General features: G+C 46.2%; 1 protein-coding gene across 2 annotated transcripts in view; it reads left to right on the forward strand.

Annotated features, from left to right (window-relative positions):
• The window catches only part of FERMT2 (FERM domain containing kindlin 2), a 133,986-nt gene extending 116,664 nt beyond the window's left edge, over positions 1-17,322 (forward strand). For both annotated transcript variants that reach the window (XM_056852080.1, XM_056852079.1), the window contains 4 exons: positions 1,498-1,719; positions 13,913-14,037; positions 15,435-15,576; positions 17,013-17,322. In XM_056852080.1, coding sequence (XP_056708058.1) covers positions 1,498-1,719; positions 13,913-14,037; positions 15,435-15,576; positions 17,013-17,186 — 663 coding nt within the window. In that variant the 3' untranslated portion in view covers positions 17,187-17,322. The remainder of the gene's footprint in view (positions 1-1,497; positions 1,720-13,912; positions 14,038-15,434; positions 15,577-17,012) is intronic.
• The last annotated feature ends 315 nt before the right edge of the window (positions 17,323-17,637 follow it).

Genomic DNA, 17,637 nt, shown 5'->3' on the forward strand with positions numbered 1-17,637 from the left:
AACGTAACACTTGTATTTATGATTTGGAGGACAGGGAGGGTTACAGGCAGAGGGCCTCCTGACTGTCCTACCCAAAAAGCTTGTCTGGTGGCCACACGAGAGAGGGCCTTTTTGGTGGCAGCCCCACAATTATGGAACAATTTCCCAAGGAGGGTGTTCTTTGCCCCCTCACTTTCAACGTATAGTACAGAAACGTACCCTTTAGTTCAGGGGTCCCCAACATGGTGCCCGTGGGAGCCATGGCACGCACTAATGCCTTTCCTAGTGCCCAAGTGTATTTACAAAGTGGGAGGGACCAGATTAGGCTTTTGCCTAGCAAGGTTTCTGATGGGCCACTGGAGTTTGATTGGCTGTGCCAGGATTTTTGAAAATGTTGCTTTGGCAGCATCCGCCACCACAGCACAAGAGTCTTCACTGTGTGACTGAAGTTGAGCCGTGGCAAGCCATTTTGTGGCTGGCTCCTCCCACCATGCTATGTCAGAATTCCCAAGGTGCCCACAGGCTCAAAAAGGTTGAGGGACCCCTGCCTTAGGTTTTCTGTGGCAGTCAGTTTTAAGCTCACTGTTTTGAAACCACACAAAGAGTAATCACCATTAATTCAAGTGCTACATTATGAAACAAAAGGTAGCATTAAAACACTTTCATCTTCAGTATGTTCAGGAATTGCCCTTTGGTCTCCTGTTCCTTCCATTCCTTTGGGCATTGGGATCCATTCTGCATTTGCTGCCTTGGCGTCTTCCCAAGCGTGTTTTCTTTCCATTGAATCTACTAAAGAATTGTTGGAAACAGGATGAAATAAAACAAAGCCCCCATCATATGTACAGTTCTGGTCGCCACACCTAAAAAAGGATATTGCAGAGCTTGAGAAGGTGCAGAAAAGAGCAACCACAATGATCGGGGGGCTAGAGCAACTGCCCTATGAGGAGCAGTTAAAACGCTTAGGGCTGTTTAGCTTGGAAAGAAGGCAGTTAATGGGAGACATGATAGAGGTCTATATAATTATATATAGTATGGAGAGATTGCACAGAGAGAAGCTTTGCTCCTTCTCTCATAATACCAGAATGCAGGGTCATCTGAAGCTGGAGGGTGACAGATTCAAAACAGATAAAAGGAAGTATTTCTTCATTCAATGCATTGTCAAATTGTGGAACTCCCTGCCCCAGGATGTGGTGATGGCTGCCAAATTGGAAAGCTTTAAGAGGGGAGTGGACATGTTCATGGAGGAGAGGGCTATCCATGGCTACTAGTCAAAATGAATACTAGTCATGATGCATACCTATTCTCTCCAGGATCAGAGGAGCATGCCTGTTATCTTAGGTGCTGTGGAACACAGGCAGGAAAATGCTGCTGCAGTCGTCTTGCTTGTGGGCTTCCTAGAGGCCCCTGATTGGCCACTGTGTGAACAAACTGCTAGACTTGATGGGCCTCGGTCTGATCCAGCAGGGCTTTTCTTATGTTCTTATCTAGCGAGCACGTCTTCTTCCCTTTAAACGGCAGGAAAAGCAGTACGCTCACTGGATGGCAGCTTGCCGTCTGGCCTCCAAGGGCAAGACCATGGCGGACAGTTCGTACAGTTTAGAAGTCCAGAACATCTTGTCTTTCCTGAAAATGCAGCATCTGAACCCAGATCCGCAGATAATCACCGAACAGGTCACGCTGGACATCAATCCTGAATGCCTGGTTTCCCCAAGATACCTGAAGAAATACAAGAACAAACAGGTACTTCATTGTTAGGATTTGCCGTTTGCAAATGAGCATGTGTTGCCCTACAAATGTGGTCAGAAGGACAGTTTGGTCTTTTCTTGGGCAACTTGTTGGTTGTTGTTGTTTTTCAGGCGTGTACTGAGAAACAACCTCTGAGCCCTTCTTCCCTCTGTCTTCCCATTTTTGGAAATTGTACTGGCAGTTCCTTGGGCCAGAAATTGTCTCTTTTTCTTTGCTAGTACACTTGAGTGAGAGCCAGCATTGTGTAGTGGTTAAGGTGGTGGACACGATCCTAGGAAATTCAGGTCTGAAACCCCATTTGTGCCATGGAAGCTTGCTGGGTAACCTTAGGCCAGTCACACACCTCAGCCTCGACCCTGGCAAGTGTTTGGATGCGAGACCTCCAAGGAATACCAGGGGCGTGATGCGGAGGCAGGCAATGGCAAACCACCTCCCAACATCTCTTGCCTTGAAAACCCTACAGGGTCACCATGAATCAGTTGTGATTTGATGGCAAAAAACAAAAGTACACTTGAAACCATTGCTTTCCTTTCCCTAGATTTAGCAGCCATTGACTGTTCATCTGCCATTCGTGGTGGTGTGGTTAAGAGCCAGCGTGGTGTAGTGGTTAAGAGTGGTGGTTTGGAGCAGTGGACTCTGATCTGGAGAACTGGGTTTGATTCCCCACTCCTCCACATGAAGCCTGCTGGGTGACTATGGACTAGACACAGTTCTCTCTGAACTCTCTCAGCCCCATCTACCTCACAGGGTGTCTGTTGTGGAGAGGGGAAGGGAAGGTGATTGTAAGCCAGTTTGAGTCTCCCTTAAGTGGTAGAGAAAGTTGGCACATAAAAACCAACTCTTCTTCTTACATTTTAAAAAATCAAGGTGGCTGAATGAAAGTCTTTCAACCCACAGCATGTTTTTAGTGGTGTGGGCATTCTGATCATACTAGTGATTGAGCGCAGAACTAACAAACCCATTAAACTGAAACACTACTCACAAGAATTTAAAGCACTTAACTTGTTCAATATGGCGGCCATCGACTAACCAAGACAATTTGTGAAACTTGTTATTGAAATGTACTATCTTTGTTTTTGTAAAGTTGATAGTTAGTTGTTCCTTTTGGCATTGCTTGGATTAATGCGCTTAGTGCTCTCCTTAGTCCTGTTCTGGTTTGTGAGAGGAGGACCGCATCATCTGCATACATTAAGATGGGAAGTTTTTTCCCTTCCAATAATTTAGGTGCAGGAGTGTCCATCTCCTGGAAGCCCTTTATGAGGGTTTATGCTGGCCTTTGGCTGTAATAAATAAATGAACTAACAAACCATTTCAGGGTCATTATCACGGAGTACAAAGGTTTGATCTTTGGGTGACTTTACTGTTCTTTTGTGAGTAGCCATGTCTGTTCACATTAATAAGCATTTCAGAACAAGAACCTTTCAGAAGGAGTGGAACTGGAGCATCTGCCCCCCGCCCCCGTGCCTGCATGCGTCCAGGGCCGGCTGCTGGGCTGTGCCTCTTTTCTCCCGTTACATTGGTCCTTCCAGCTGCCAGCTTGGTCACCAGCACAGCTCAGGGGGTTGATTCTTGCCTTTCACCCCCGTTTATGCACCAGTTGCGGGCCACGGGTTGTTTGTGCAGCCTTTGCAGGAGGCAAGTTGATAATGAGGGTGTTCTGACCCAGAGCGGAGCAGTTCTCCCTTTCCCCCCACATGCCATATTAATATTTAATCCCTCCTAAGACAGTTAGGTTCCTCTCCTGTTAATAATGTTTAATTGTGGCTTTGCTCTGTGATTAGGAAGTTGAGGCTGTGAAAGCTACTTTAGTTCTTCATTGCAGACTTTTCTCCTGATCAGTTTCAGAGGGTAGCCGTGTTGATCTTCAGTAGAAAAGCTAGATTCAAGTCCAGTAGCACCTTAGAGACCAACAAGATTTTTTGGGTATGAGCTTTTGAGGGCCAAATTACTCCTGGGGAATTACTCAACTTTAAGTTGGACAATGAGGAAAATTGAAATTGTTCAAGACTTTCTATTCCTTGGCTCCCTCATCAACCAAAAGGGAGACTGCAACCAAGAAATCAGAAGAAATTACTATGTATGGGTGTGGAAGCTGGACAATGAAGAAAGCTGACAGGAAGAAAGTAGAGTCCTTTGAAAATCTGGGGTTGGAAGAGAGTGTTACAGATACTGTGGACTGCCAAAAAGACAAATGCTTGGGTTCTAGATCAAATGAGGTCTGAACTCTCCCTAGAAGCTAAAAGGACTAAACTGTGGCTATCATTCTTCGGTCACATTACGAGAAAACAAGAGTCACTTGAAAAGACATTAATGCTAGGAAAAGTTGAAGGCAGCAGGAAAAGAGGAAGACTCATCATGAGATGGATTGACTATAAAGGAAGCCACAGCCCTCAATTTGCAAGACCTGAGCAAGGCTGTTAAAGACAGGACGTTTTGGAGGGCACTGATTCATAGGGTCGCCATGAGTCGGAAGCGACTTGATGACACTTAACATACATACACACAAGTTGCTACTGAACTCAAATCTAGTTGTTCTGATCAGATTCTGAACAACAGCTTGGAAGTTCTTGTCCAACTGTCAGTTGGGTATGTTTGCTTACATTTTAATGAGATTGGCCCCATAGACATAGTTGAAGCAAGAGGTGTAGAGTGCAGTTAGGTAGCTTGTAATCTTTTGCATGTTCCAGATTTAGAATGAAAACAATAGATGGCAGAATTATGCAACACTGAGTTTTGGATCAGCTCACTACACGAACATCCTAAATAGTTTTGGCTGGAGATACTGCAGTACCTGTGACACATAACATTTTTCTTTTGTGCTCCTAAACGCCTAGAACTGCTTTAATGGTGCCATCCTAAGCAGCATTACACCATTGAAGTCTCAGAAGTCTTAGAAGGGTATAACTGTTTAGGGTGGCATAAGTTAATGAGCTTTTTAAAAATAAAATGTACTCAGTTGTATATGAAGATGAGTGCACAGAGTCCTTTTTCATACTAAAAAACCAGAATCCATCTGCGATCTCTCCACTTTTTTAACTTGTGAGGATAACGACAGGAAGTGAGATTCCTTTGGCAGAGTGAGAAGAATTAAGTTAGCTGGACTTTAATTCTTCCCCGCCCGCCCCCCAAGAAGCTCTGCGATCTCCAGACTGGACTTCTCCGTGATTTTTACACATTTCTTTAAACACTCCATGTCAGTGATACTCAGTGGATTGGGAGCCATATGTGGCTCTTTGACATGCAACGTGGTTCTTCTGAGTACTGTTCCCAAAACAACACTTCCCCATGTTTCAGAAAAGGGGCAAGACCCTTGCCTGGTGGAGCTGGTGGCTGGCAGGTGGTTTCCACCTTGAAACAGGAGGCGGAACGGGTAAACCATACCTTTGCTCATCAAGGCAGGGCCTTCCGCAGGTGCCAACCTGCTATTGAGAAAAATCAACAGTTGCCCGCACACATGCCTTCTCTGTTGTGGCCCCCACCTTACAGATTGATCTGCCTGAGGAGGTTAGGTTGGCTCCCGCTCTCCTCATAGAATCATAGAGTTGGAATCTGCATCAACCGAAGTATAGTGTCCAGATCACGCGAAGTGATGGTATCGCTTTACTCTGCTCTGGTTAGACCTCAACTAGAGTACTGTGTTCAGTTTTGGGCACCACAATTTAAGAAAGATGTAGACAAGCTGGAACATGTTCAGAGAAGGGCAACAAAGATGGTGAGGGGTCTGGAGACCAAGTTCTATGAGGAAAGGTTGAAGGTTGAAGGAGAAGACTGAGAGGGGATATGATAACCATGTTCAAGTACTTGAAGGGCTGTCATATAGAGGAGGGTGCCGAGTTGTTTTCTGTTGCTCAAGAAGGTCAGACCAGAACCAACGGGTTGAAATTAAATCAAAAGAGTTTCCGTCTAGACATTAGGAAGAATTTTCTAACAGTTAGAGCAGTTCCTCAGTGGAACAGGCTTCCTCAGGAGGTGGTAAGCTCTCCTTCCTTGGAGGTTTTTAAGAAGAGGTTAGATGGCCATCTGTCAGCAATGCTGATTCTGTTACCTTAGGCAGATGATGAGAGGGAGGCATCTTGGCCATCTTCTGGTCACTAGGGATGTGGAGGGGGGAGGTAGTTGTGAATTTCCTGCATTGTGCAGGGGGTTGGACTTGATGGCCCTGGTGGTCCCTTCCAACTATGATTCTATGAAGGGACCACCATGGTCATCTAGTCCAACCCCCTGCACAATGCAGGATAATCACAACTATCTCCCCTCAACACTCCCCAGTGACTCCTACTCCATGCCCAGAAGATGGCCAAGATGCCTTCCCTCTCATGATCTGCCTAAGGTCATAGAATCAGCATCGCTCACAGATGGCCATCTAGCCTCTTCTTAAAAACCTCCAGGGAAGGAGAGCTCACCACCTCCCGAGGAAGCCTGTTCCACTGAGGAACCGCTCTGACTGTTAGGAAATTCTTCCTAATGTCTAGATGGAAACTCTTCTGCTTTCTGCAAACTATGCAAAACTGAATTATTCCAGAGGGTTTTTCTACACAGGCAATAGAATCGCACCGAACTAAATGTTTCACAAAGTTACGGACAAATTATTGGGGACTGTGGTCTATACTGCAGTTTTTAGCTTGCTAAAACTAGTGTCCCGCTATGTGATTTTTGCATCATTTAATGTGTCACTTTAACATGTGCGCTTTGCTTCCGTTCTGTTTTCAGTTGGTTTTACAATAATTCCTATTGCGCTGTTCGCTGAATGCCCCATCCTGTCGATTTCATGGACTCACTGTGTTGTCATCCGCCTTGAGTCCAAGTGATAAAGGCGGACTATAAATAATGCAAATAAATAAATAAATAAGCTGAGAGCTTCCCTGAGGTGCAGGCCTTGTGCTAGGGATGGAAGGAAAAGTTGCTTTTTTTTGTTTGATGGTAACTGGGAATGTGGCTTCCCACGAGCCACGGAGTCAGTAACACCGCCCTAAGCTTTAATCACTGGTTTCTTTCTAAAGTGGCATTGGCTGCAATACTACCACCCTTTTACTGGCAGTGAGACCCATTGACTAAAATGGGGCTTACTTCTTGGTAGACCTGCTTAGGTTCACTCCCACTGTGCCTCAGGAGCCCTGGGGAAGGGCCGTAGCTCAGTGGTAGAGCATCTGGTTGGCATGCAGAAGGTCCCAGGTTCAATCCCTGGCAGCTCCAGTTAAAGGGACTAGGCAAGTAGGTGATGGGAAAGACCTCTGCCTGAGACCCTGGAGAGCTGCTGCCGGTCTGAGTAGACAATACTGACTTAGATGGACCGAGTGCCTGATTCAGCAGGCAGCTTCATGTGTTCATGTGTTGACCTCTGCCTGAGACCCTGAAGAGCTGTGGAGAGGGGCTCAGTGGTAGAGCTTCTGCTTGGCATGCAGAAGGTCCCAGGTTCAATCCCCGGCAACTCCAGTTCAAGGGATTAGGCAGGTAGGTGATGTGAAAGACCCCTGCCTGAGACCCCGGAGAGCTGCTGCCTGTCTGAGTAGACAATAACGACTGTGATGGATCAAGGGTTTGATTCAGAATAAGGCAGCTTTATGTGTGTTCAACGTAGGGTAGCAAAAGGCAGCGTAGATACCGATTGTATAAAGTAGATTTGTATTCTGGTAGAGCCGCAGCAGTTCTTAAAAGGATTACCTGGCAGATCTTTGGAAACCTACTTAGTTGCCAAGGGATAGACTTGAATTACAGGGCTGCTGTTTGATCTCCTCCGAACATTAGAGAAGGGATGGCTAGTCAGAAAAGGGGGAGGGGTCTTTTATTGGCAGGGTGTGACTGCTGCCTGGCAGCAGATTTTCCCTTTTTGTGTAGCCCTTGTTTATTCTCTGAAAGAGCCATTATACCCCGTGCGACGGAGGAGGCATTCCCTGTATAGTAAAATTATAACCTCTGAAACACTGCAGACCCAAGCCTGGGAGGTGCAGACTTTGGGAGTGGTGGAGTCTGATCTGGAGAACCGGGTTTGATTCCCCACTCCTCCACATGAGCGGCGGAGGACTGGATTAGTTTCCCCACTCCTACACACGAAGCTAGCTGGGTGACCCTGGGCTAGTCACAGCTCTCTTGGCCCCACCGACCTCATAGGGTGTCTGTTGTGTTGAGGGGAAGGGAAGGCGATTGTAAGCCGGTTTGATTCTCCCTTGAGTGGTAGAGAAAGTCGGCATATAAAAACCAACTCTTCTTCTTCTTCTTCTAAATCCTGTGATGCCGTCTGAAAATGGCCCTCAGTTTCCCGTTATTCCTGCCGTCCTCTTTGACAGCTGAGGATTGGACTTGCAATAATGGGTTTAAATTGTGAGAGGAAAGATACTGGTTGGATATTAGGGGGCAAAAATTTACATTAACAGTTGTTCGACAGTGGAATGGGCTACCTAGGGAGGTGGTGAGCTCCCCCTCACTGGCAGTCTTCAGGCAGAGGCTGGACAAACACTTGTCAGGGATGCTTAGGCCAGAGTTTCCCAAACTTTTTGAGGTATGGAGCACTTTTCAGGAGAGAAATTCATCACGGAACACTAATTTTCACTTAGCACCTATATACTAAACCAAATGACAGTAGTATTTTTCTTTCCAATCTCTTCATGGAGCGCTAGGAGATATTTCGTGGAGCACCAAGTGCTCCACGGAGCACAGTTTGAGATAATCTGTTCTAGGCTGAATCTTGCATTAAACAGGGGGGTTGGACCAGATGGCCTGTATGGCCCCTTCCAATTCCATGATTCTATGATCTTGCTGATGGCAGGAATAAAGGGAAACTGAGGACCACCCACCATTCTGACAACCAGAGAGAGAGAGTCCATTGATGGAGAGCTGAATAAAGCCAATCTGTACTTTCCTTTCTGTAGTCCAGCAAGATTTTGCAGCCGTTCTGCTGATCTTGTGTTTCATTAGCAACGCTCTTCGTGACTGCTTAGACTTTGGAAGCTCAGTGTTAATCCCACGAGGTCACGCGTTATGGGGTTCATGTGGAACTGAGGAAACGCTGCCTTTGTGGAATTTGTAGAATGTGGGGAGTTCACAGAGCGAGCTGCCGGCTGCAGAAGCACCAGTCCCATCAGCTGGAGGAATGTGCGGGGTCTGCATTTCTCATCATGTGTTCGAGCTTGTTTTGAGCAGGGAAACTAGATTTCCTCCCACCTTATAAGTTTACATTTTCTAATAATCCGAAGCCCAAATTTAATTCTCTAAATTAGACATCAAGCTCCAGAAGTTGATGTTGCCTTTGGCTAGTGAAGCCTGGGGCTATCTGTTCTGACCCCCACCCCATAAGGGAAGCATTCCTTTTAAAACAGACATGTGGAAAGGTGGTAAGCTCTCCTTCCCTGGAGGTTTTTAAGCAGAGGCTAGATGGCCATCTGTCAGCAATACTGATTCTATGACCTTAAGCAGATAATGAGAGGGAGGGCATCTTGGCCATCTTCTGGGCATGGAGTAGGGGTCACTGGGGGTGTGGTGGTTCTGTGTGCTGATTCTATGACCTTAGGCAGTTCATGAGAGGGAGGGCATCTTGGCCATCTTCTGGGCTTGGAGTAGGGGGTCACTTGGGGTGTGGGGGGGAGGTAGTTGTGAATTTCCTGCATTGTGCAGGGTGTTAGACTAGATGACCCTGGTGGTCCCTTCCAACTCTATGATGCTATGAAACAGAGGGTCTCTTTGCCTGTTCCAAAGCAATGCATTAACCACTCAACCATGTATTAAGCTATATTAAGATGGAGTATTCTCTTCAATTAAGCTATATTAAGATGGAGTATTCTCTTCAATAACCCATCTCTAAAGGTTATCAGCCCTCTTGGAAGTTTGTTTAATCCAGGTGAAAACCTTGTATCCCAGCCAAAAATCACTCATGTTCATCTTTTTTACTAATTTTATTTAAAATCAATCTAATCACTCTTGAAATGAGTAAGTGTAAAAGAATCACAATGATACCAAAGTACTTGTGTATGTAAATAAAATCAGAAAGAGAAAGACATTCATATCATCCCTTAGGTTACCTATCTTGAGGTTAAAAGAGGAAATACAGTTTCTGAGATTCTCATCAAAGCGCTTAAAGAAAGATGAGATAGTTTCACACAACCCACGTCTGAGAGAGATGCAGGGGGGTGTCTTGGTTGTGGCTATTTTATATAGGCCCAATAACGTGAAACCCACATGACTCTGCCGAGGCTAATTAATTCACCTCCTTTGATTCTATGATGCAAGTATTTCCGAGGTTAGAATTAACTTTCCCACAGCCGTGTTGCAAACCAGCAATCTGGCTGTTCTTCACTTTCTGGGCAAATTTCCAGTGATTCACAATTATCTTTCCAGAAATGCGAGAGTAAGAATTTTGCTGAAATGTTAAAAATAAATTCTCAGGCCTGTTTTGTTCAATCATATACCATTAACAGTCAGAGGCCATGACAGGAGCTCCTGCATAGGTCTTTCTTGCTACCCAAGAGCCTTGTTCTGGGAACCGAATGCCAGACGTTTTTGCATGCATAAGCATGGGTCCTCCCATTGAGTTTCCCTAAATAACAATCCCGGGCATGTGAATATTCATATATTACATTTGAGTGACAACTTGAACGGATTGCACATTTTGCCTGGGCTAAATTGTGATGGGAACTCTTTACATCACAAATGGGCTTGAAGTAATGTCTTGCGATTCTAGGCTACGTCAGCTCCATGCCTGTGGTTGCCTCAGATGCCACCGCCTCTGTGCAGATGTAGCTTCATTCATTCATTCATTCATTCATTCATTCATTCATTCATTCAAAGGAAGCACTGTGGTGTAGTGGTTAAAAGCGGTGGTTTGGAGTGGTGGAGTCTGATCTGGAGAACCGGGTTTGATTTCCCGCTCCTCCACATGAGCGGTGGACGCTAATCTGGTGAGCTGGATTTGTTTCCCCACTCCTACAAATGAAGCCATCTGGGTGACCTTGGACTAGTTGCAACTCTCTTAGAGCTCTCTCAGCCCCACCCACCTCACTGGGTATCTGTTGGGGGGGGGAAGGGAAGGTGATTGTAAGCCGGTTTGATTTTTCCTTAAGTAATAGAGAAAATTGGCATATAAAAACCAACTCTTCCTCTTCTTCTTCCCCCTGCCCTCAAGCTTAGGCCGGTTTGAGTCTCCCTTAAGTGGTAGAGAAAGTTGGCATATAAAACCCAACTCTTCTTCTTCTTCATTACTCTGTTTCTTATCCGTTCGTTGCTCTGCGTTTTGGCGGCTGCCGTCGGAACATAGGAACGGACTCCATTGGCAGCCGTGGCTCGAGGTGGCATTGGGTGTTAGGTGAGATCTGCTGTGGCTCATTAACAAATGCAAGTCACCCTTGGCATCACAGCCATTAGTAAGTGATAAGTGCGCATGATGTGTGAACCAGCCCTGAGCCAAGAAACTCTGCGTTGCCTTTAAAAGGCATTAAATACCGGGAGGGAGTCGACTGGGGAAGCCTGCATTTTCCTGTGGTAAAGCGTTTACGGGAGTGCTCAGATTTTTTGGCAAGGAGGATTGACTTTCCCAGCAGTGCATAAGTCCTTGGTGAACCGTAGGGATAACCCCCTGACCCACTCCGCTCGCTGTGTCCTAGAAAGCTGTTATGAATTGGCCCAGAGTGGCATTGCACGGCTTTAACAAAGTTTTAATCTAGATTCCTCTGTGGTGATTTTGCTGCCTTAAAACAAGTTAACTTCTTAAAATGTTAAAAAATGCTTCAACTCTAATATTGTGCTCTGCAGCTTTGATGAGCGGGTTTTTTTAAAGGTCAGTTGTACTGTTTCTCCCCGCCGGATGTGTTTCGGTGAAGATGCTTTTTTTGTTTTTTGAGAGCCAGCGTGGTGTAGTGGTTAAGAGCAGTGGTTTGGAGCGGTGGACTCTGATCTGGAGAACCAGGTTTGATTCCCCACTTCTCCACATGAGTGGCGGATGCTAATCTGGTGAACTGGATTTGTTTCCCCGCTCCTCCACATGAAGCCAGCTGGGTGACCTTGGGCTAGTCACACTCTCTCAGCCCCACCTACCTCACAGGGTGTCTGTTGTGGGGAGGGGAAGGGAAGGTGATTGTAAGCCAGTTTGATTCTTCCTTAAGTGGTAGAGAAAGTTGGCATATAAAAACCAACTCTTCCTTCTTGTTGTTAGAAAGGCAGGCAGCAGCTTATTTAGTGTCCAGGGCAACCCCAAAAACACACCGAAGGGGTTGCAACTGATTTTCATGTTGTGGTTGTTTGTGATTTGTGAAATTTGCACTTTCTTTTATCAGTGCGGTGGCATGCAAAGCCATGGGTAAGTGGTTGTATCGCACCAACGTTAATCTCTGATGGGTCGCCACTGAAAAATATTTGTGATATGGATTTGGAATCCATAAACACTGGAGAAACAGAATTTTAATTTAAGCTTCTTTCGGTTGGTTTCCTTATATCGGATGCATTTCACATTTTTTGCATTTTTGCCATTCCCCCCCCCCCCATAAATTCAGTCTCATGAGGGCTAGAAGCTTGGTTGCTTCAGAAGAGATTCTGTAGGCCATGAGAAAGAGCCCAGTATTCGACACTTGCATTCTACAGTTAACAGCTTCGCTGATCTTCTTGGCTCTCTTTCTCAAGCTCACATCCATCTCTCACTTTTTCTCCCCAGGAGAGTTGTGTGAAAACCTGAGTTGTTGTTTTTTTAATTGGCTCATACCTTTTATTGTTGCTGATAATTTGCACATTTCCTCCCTTTGCTTTGTTGCCATATTTCTGATTTGCTTTTTTTTTTCTCTTTTCTTTCTTTATGCTTCCTTTTCTTTTCTTCACATTTACAGCCAGGCTATATAAGAGACTTGGTAAGTGTCAGCAACCATAAATAAGCGCTTAAGACTTCACTGTTTGTAAATGTATGTTTAGAAGCAGGGGAAACGGGGCTGTTGGAAATGGCAGCTAAGAAGTGAATCCAGATGCATCTCTGTCACTTTATGCGGTGTCCCTTCTCATTGAAATAAGAAGAATTGGGGTAATTGCCACTGTCCACGGAGCGCTGTTTGCAGTGCTAAGGTAGTTCATCGTCGTGGTACCTGTGCAGTCCCTCACGGTTCACTGTGCATGCGCAAGCCTGCTGCAGAAAGATTTTGAATCTCAAAAACTCTGGAGGGCGTTTTGTTCCCCCTCCTCCATGTTGCTTACCACCTTTTCCAGCATAGAAAGGAGGGAAAGCATTGCCCCTCCCTCGGTTCTCTCTCTGCCACCGTGGAGGGAAGTTCTCTTCTTGGAAGCTGTTTCCACGCCTGTCTTTGCTTTCTGGCTTTAACACTGGACAGCAGAAATGGAGCCTTGATGAGCTGCGGCCCATAGCACTTTACCTGGAAACAGCCGAGTTTTAAATGTATCTGCAGATCAGCCTTAGACATCTAGCAGTTTGCTAGGTTCATCACAAGTTAATGCACGCACATCTGGAAGCATTGTTCATTGTGTGTCAGATTGTGTGAGCAGCAACGGCTTAAATATCAGTGCTGGCCTCCCTAGTCGAGCTTTAAGCCAGCTTCTGCTTCTGTGTGGTTTGCCTTGCCGTGTGTGTTATTGCAAGATACTTGAAAATTGCAAACCTGAGAACCAGAAAACCCAAGGGTGGGAAAGGAAGAAGAGCCCCCGGGAGAGGCTGAGCTCTCTGAGCCCCGGTCACTAGAAGCGTTGTCTGGGGCTCCCTTTGAATCCAGAGGATTCTTACGCAGTTCTGTAAGTTGTTTACCAGAAATGAGAGCTAGAGGAAAGCTGTTTTCCAAAAGTTAGATGCGAGGAGTTGAGGAAGCTGGATCATGAGCAAAATATATTTTTCTTGCTTGATTTAGGGTTTGTTTGTGCCAGCTAATTTTCATGCAGCAGCTAATTTTTCTTGCCACTTCTTAATCTCCGTACTTTCTTCAAATAATCAACTGCTGGCAACCACTCGGGGTACATATCAATTCACATGAAACAGTTCCTAGTGTGGTCACCACACCTAAAAAAGGATGTTGCAGAGCTTGAGAAGGTGCAGAAAAGAGCAACCAAATGATCAGGGGGCTGGAGCCATTTTAAAGACCTGTTTTCCCCTCCTCTCTGAGTTCCCCCGCCATGATGAGGCCCTCCATCTTCATGTTTTTTCTTGCAAGTATAAACACAATACCTTTTCTGAGGCAGGGCAGCAGCCTCAAGTCTGCGTATCTCCTCCTTGCAGATCACTGCCAGGATCTTGGAGGCCCATCAGAACGTTGCTCAGATGAGTCTCATCGAAGCCAAAATGAGGTTTATACAAGCCTGGCAGTCCCTTCCGGAGTTCGGCATCACACACTTCATCGCGAGGTCAGTGGATTCTGCACGAACGGGCAGGAGAGACCTCCGGCCCCGCTGGGCTTCTTTGGGTGGTTCTGGTATGCTGAGAATTGGGAGTTTGCCAGTTGGGCCTAATGAGCGCAGTTGGGCACGTCAACAGAACAGCGTGGAGCCATGGCCAGCCACCATTGGCAGTGCAGCCTTTCTCGTTGCCTCCTGGAACTGGGCACAGGGAAGAAGTTTTTGCAGAATCTGACCGTGAGCTTGAGGCTACACAGTTCTTTGTATTCAATTTATTTTTATGTGCAGCCTTTCGTCAAAAACTGACAGAAGTCGGTTTCAGGTAGCCGGCCCGAGGTTGACTCAGCCTTCCATCCTTCCGAGTTCAGTAAAATGAGTCCCCAGCTTGCTGGGGGTAAAGCGTAGACGACTGGGGAAGGCACCGGCAAACCAGTCTGCCTTGGAAACATCGTGATGTGACGTCACCCCATGGGTCAGGAATGACCCGGTGCTTGCATAGAGGACTACCTTTACTTTTTACCTTTCCTCAAAATACTGAAACTACAGTGCCCAGGGCACTCGACATCCTAAGGTCAACAACTGAGTGCGACATTTACCTAGGTGCACCGGGTGCCTCAAACAGATGCTGAAACAGCACCTGACATGCTGGAGGAATTGGGGTGAGGGGAGATCACTGGCTGGCAAACAGCTACATTCCTGGGGTGGGGTTTAGCGGGGAGCAGGTAAACTGCTGGGACTCCAAGCCCAGGGAATACAAATTTTGGAATATCTACTGATAGAGATGCAGATGAATTATTTCCTCTCTGAGGATGTTAAATTGTGGAACTCCCTGCCCCAGGATGTGGTGATGGCTGCTAACTTGGAAGGCTTTAAGAGCGGAGTGGACATGTTCATGGAGGAGAGGGCTATCCGAGGCTACTAGTCAAAATGGACATGAGTCATGATGCAGACTTATTCTCTCCAGGATCAGAGGAGCATGCCTATGATATTAGGTGCTGAAGAACACAGGCAGGACAGTGCTGCTGCGTCTTGTTTGTGGGCTTCCTACAGGCACCTGGTTGGCCACCGTGTGAACAGACTGCTGCACTTGATGGACCTTGGTCTGATCCAGCATGGCTTTTCTTATGTTCTTATGACGCTGCCTGTTATGGGTCTGTACGAGTCACTGCTGGCTTGCCATTCAGGAGGTGTCCCCAAAATATTAGCTCCATGCAAAAGGAGAGGGGGGTAGGCTTCTCTTAAAGACAGGTCACCCTTCCGCACCCTAAAAGAAAATTGCGGGGGGGGGGGGTTTCCTGAGAGTGAAGTGTACCTCCCCACTTAATCCAAAGTGTGCCTCATCTCTCAGAAGGTCCTGCAAGCACTGACCCAGGCTGTCCCTTTATGTGATTATGTGAATGCTGCAGGTTCCAGGGAGGTAAGAAAGAGGAGCTTATCGGCATCGCCTACAACCGGCTGATACGGATGGACGCCAGCACCAGTGACGCCATCAAGACGTGGCGGTTCAGCAACATGAAGCAGTGGAACGTGAACTGGGAAATTAAGATGGTAAGTGCTGCTTTGGTCACAGAAAACTTCCTGGGCGTGCTGAAGACCAGAGTCACTGGCGGCTGCGCTCTTCTTCTTTTGAGAGCCAGCATGGTGTAGTGGCTTGGAGCGATGGACTCTAATCTAGAGAACTGGGTTCAATTCCCTAGTCCTCCACATAAGCGGCAGAGGCTAATCTGGTGAACTGGGTTGGTTTCCCCACTCCTCCACAGGAGGCTACCTGGTTGACCTTGGGCTAGTCATAGAATAGAATCACAGAGTGGGAAGGCATCACCAGGGTCATCTAGTCCAATCCCCTGCACAATGCAGGAAATTCACAACTACCTCCCCACACACACACACACACAGTGACCAGAAGATGGCCAAGATGCCCTCCCTCTCATCATCTGCCTAAGGTCACAGAATCAGCATTGCTGACAGATGGCCATCTAGCCTCCTCTGGACACGTTCCAGCTTGTCTACATCTTTCTTAAATTGTGGTCCCCAAAACTGAACACAGTACTCTAGGTTAGGTCTGACCAGAGCAGAGTAAAGCGATACCATCACTTCGCGTGATCTGGACACTATACTTCCGTTGTTGCAGCCCAAGATCGCATCTTAGAGCTCTGTCAGACCCGCCTACCTCACAGGGTGTCTGTTGTGGGGAGGGGAAGGGAAGGTTATTGTAAGCCGGTTTGATTCTCCTTAAAAACAGGTGGAGAAAGTCAGCATATAAAAACCAGCTTTTCTTTTTCTTCTTTACCTGGGTTTGGTTCCAGTAACTCCTCAGGCAACATACACCATAAAGCCAAAGAAGGCTTTATTGAAGAAATTTAAGAATGGATATTAAAACAAAGGCATATAGTTCACTGGCAATGAAATGCATAAAAAATGACAATACTGAATTATCTTACGTACTGGAGTCCTAACTCAGCTCAGTTGGTTCTTAAGGCAAAGATGGCTTCTCTCTTGACAGAGGGCGAGTGGGATAAAACTTGCTTTGTAACTTTAGCAGTAGAAAAGAGTAGGAGTCCAGTAGCACCTTAAAGAATAACAACATTTCTGGCAGGGTATGAGCTTTCGTGAGCCACAGCTCGCTTCTTCAGATACAGCTAGAATGTGAGTCCCTGTATCTTTTAAGTAGAGAAGAGTGAATTAGACACACAACCGCAATGTAAATGTAAAAGGCAAGTAAATTACATTAGCAGGCGTGATTGGATTAGGTGTGATATGCAGAGGGGGTATTAGGCATGGAGAAATCAGCATTGGTAGTGAGACAGGAATCCCAGATCTCTGTTCAATCCAGGAGAATGCATTGTCTTGAGCTTCATTATTAGTTGTAATTCAGCAGTCTCTAATCTCCCTTTGAAATCCCTTTGTAAGAGAACTGCTGCTCTTAAATCAGCAAACGGAATGTCCTGGAAGGTTAAAATGTTCCCCCTCTGGTTTGTGACTAGGTCACTGTGGAGTTTGCGGACGAAGTCCGAGTGTCCTTCATTTGCACCGAAGTCGACTGCAAAGTGGTGCATGAATTCATCGGCGGCTACATTTTCTTGTCGACGCGCGCAAAAGACCAGAACGAGAGCTTAGACGAAGAGATGTTCTATAAACTGACCAGCGGCTGGGTGTGAGTCCGAAGAGAGCACCCCCCCGTTATACTGACACAAACCCAATGGCCATATTAATATTTAACTTCAAAAAAAAGCTGTTATTTGAAATATGCTGCTTAATCAACTTAAGCTTGAAGTGTATCTTCTTTTTTTTAAAAAAAATGGGAAACTTTGCCTTAGCAGACCAGTTTTGATGTACGTGCACTAGTCAGCACTTCCGTTAATCTGCTGGAACAAAAAAACAGTGACACGGAGCGCATAATGTAGACATTCAGTGCCTCTCATCCACCACCACCCCGGCCCACTCGGCAAGAAGGCCTGGGGGGAGGGGGGACCGATCAGGTTAACTTCTAAGCTAACCAAAATCAGTGAAAACCTCTAAGCCATTGAACTACAAAGATACCCAGGGCCTAATCTATATGAAGTCTATTTATCATGTTTAATGCATGTTTTGTGGGTTGTTTCTTTTTAA

This window comes from Euleptes europaea, chromosome 6 (assembly GCF_029931775.1).
Source record: "Euleptes europaea isolate rEulEur1 chromosome 6, rEulEur1.hap1, whole genome shotgun sequence".
Lineage (NCBI taxonomy): Eukaryota > Metazoa > Chordata > Lepidosauria > Squamata > Sphaerodactylidae > Euleptes > Euleptes europaea.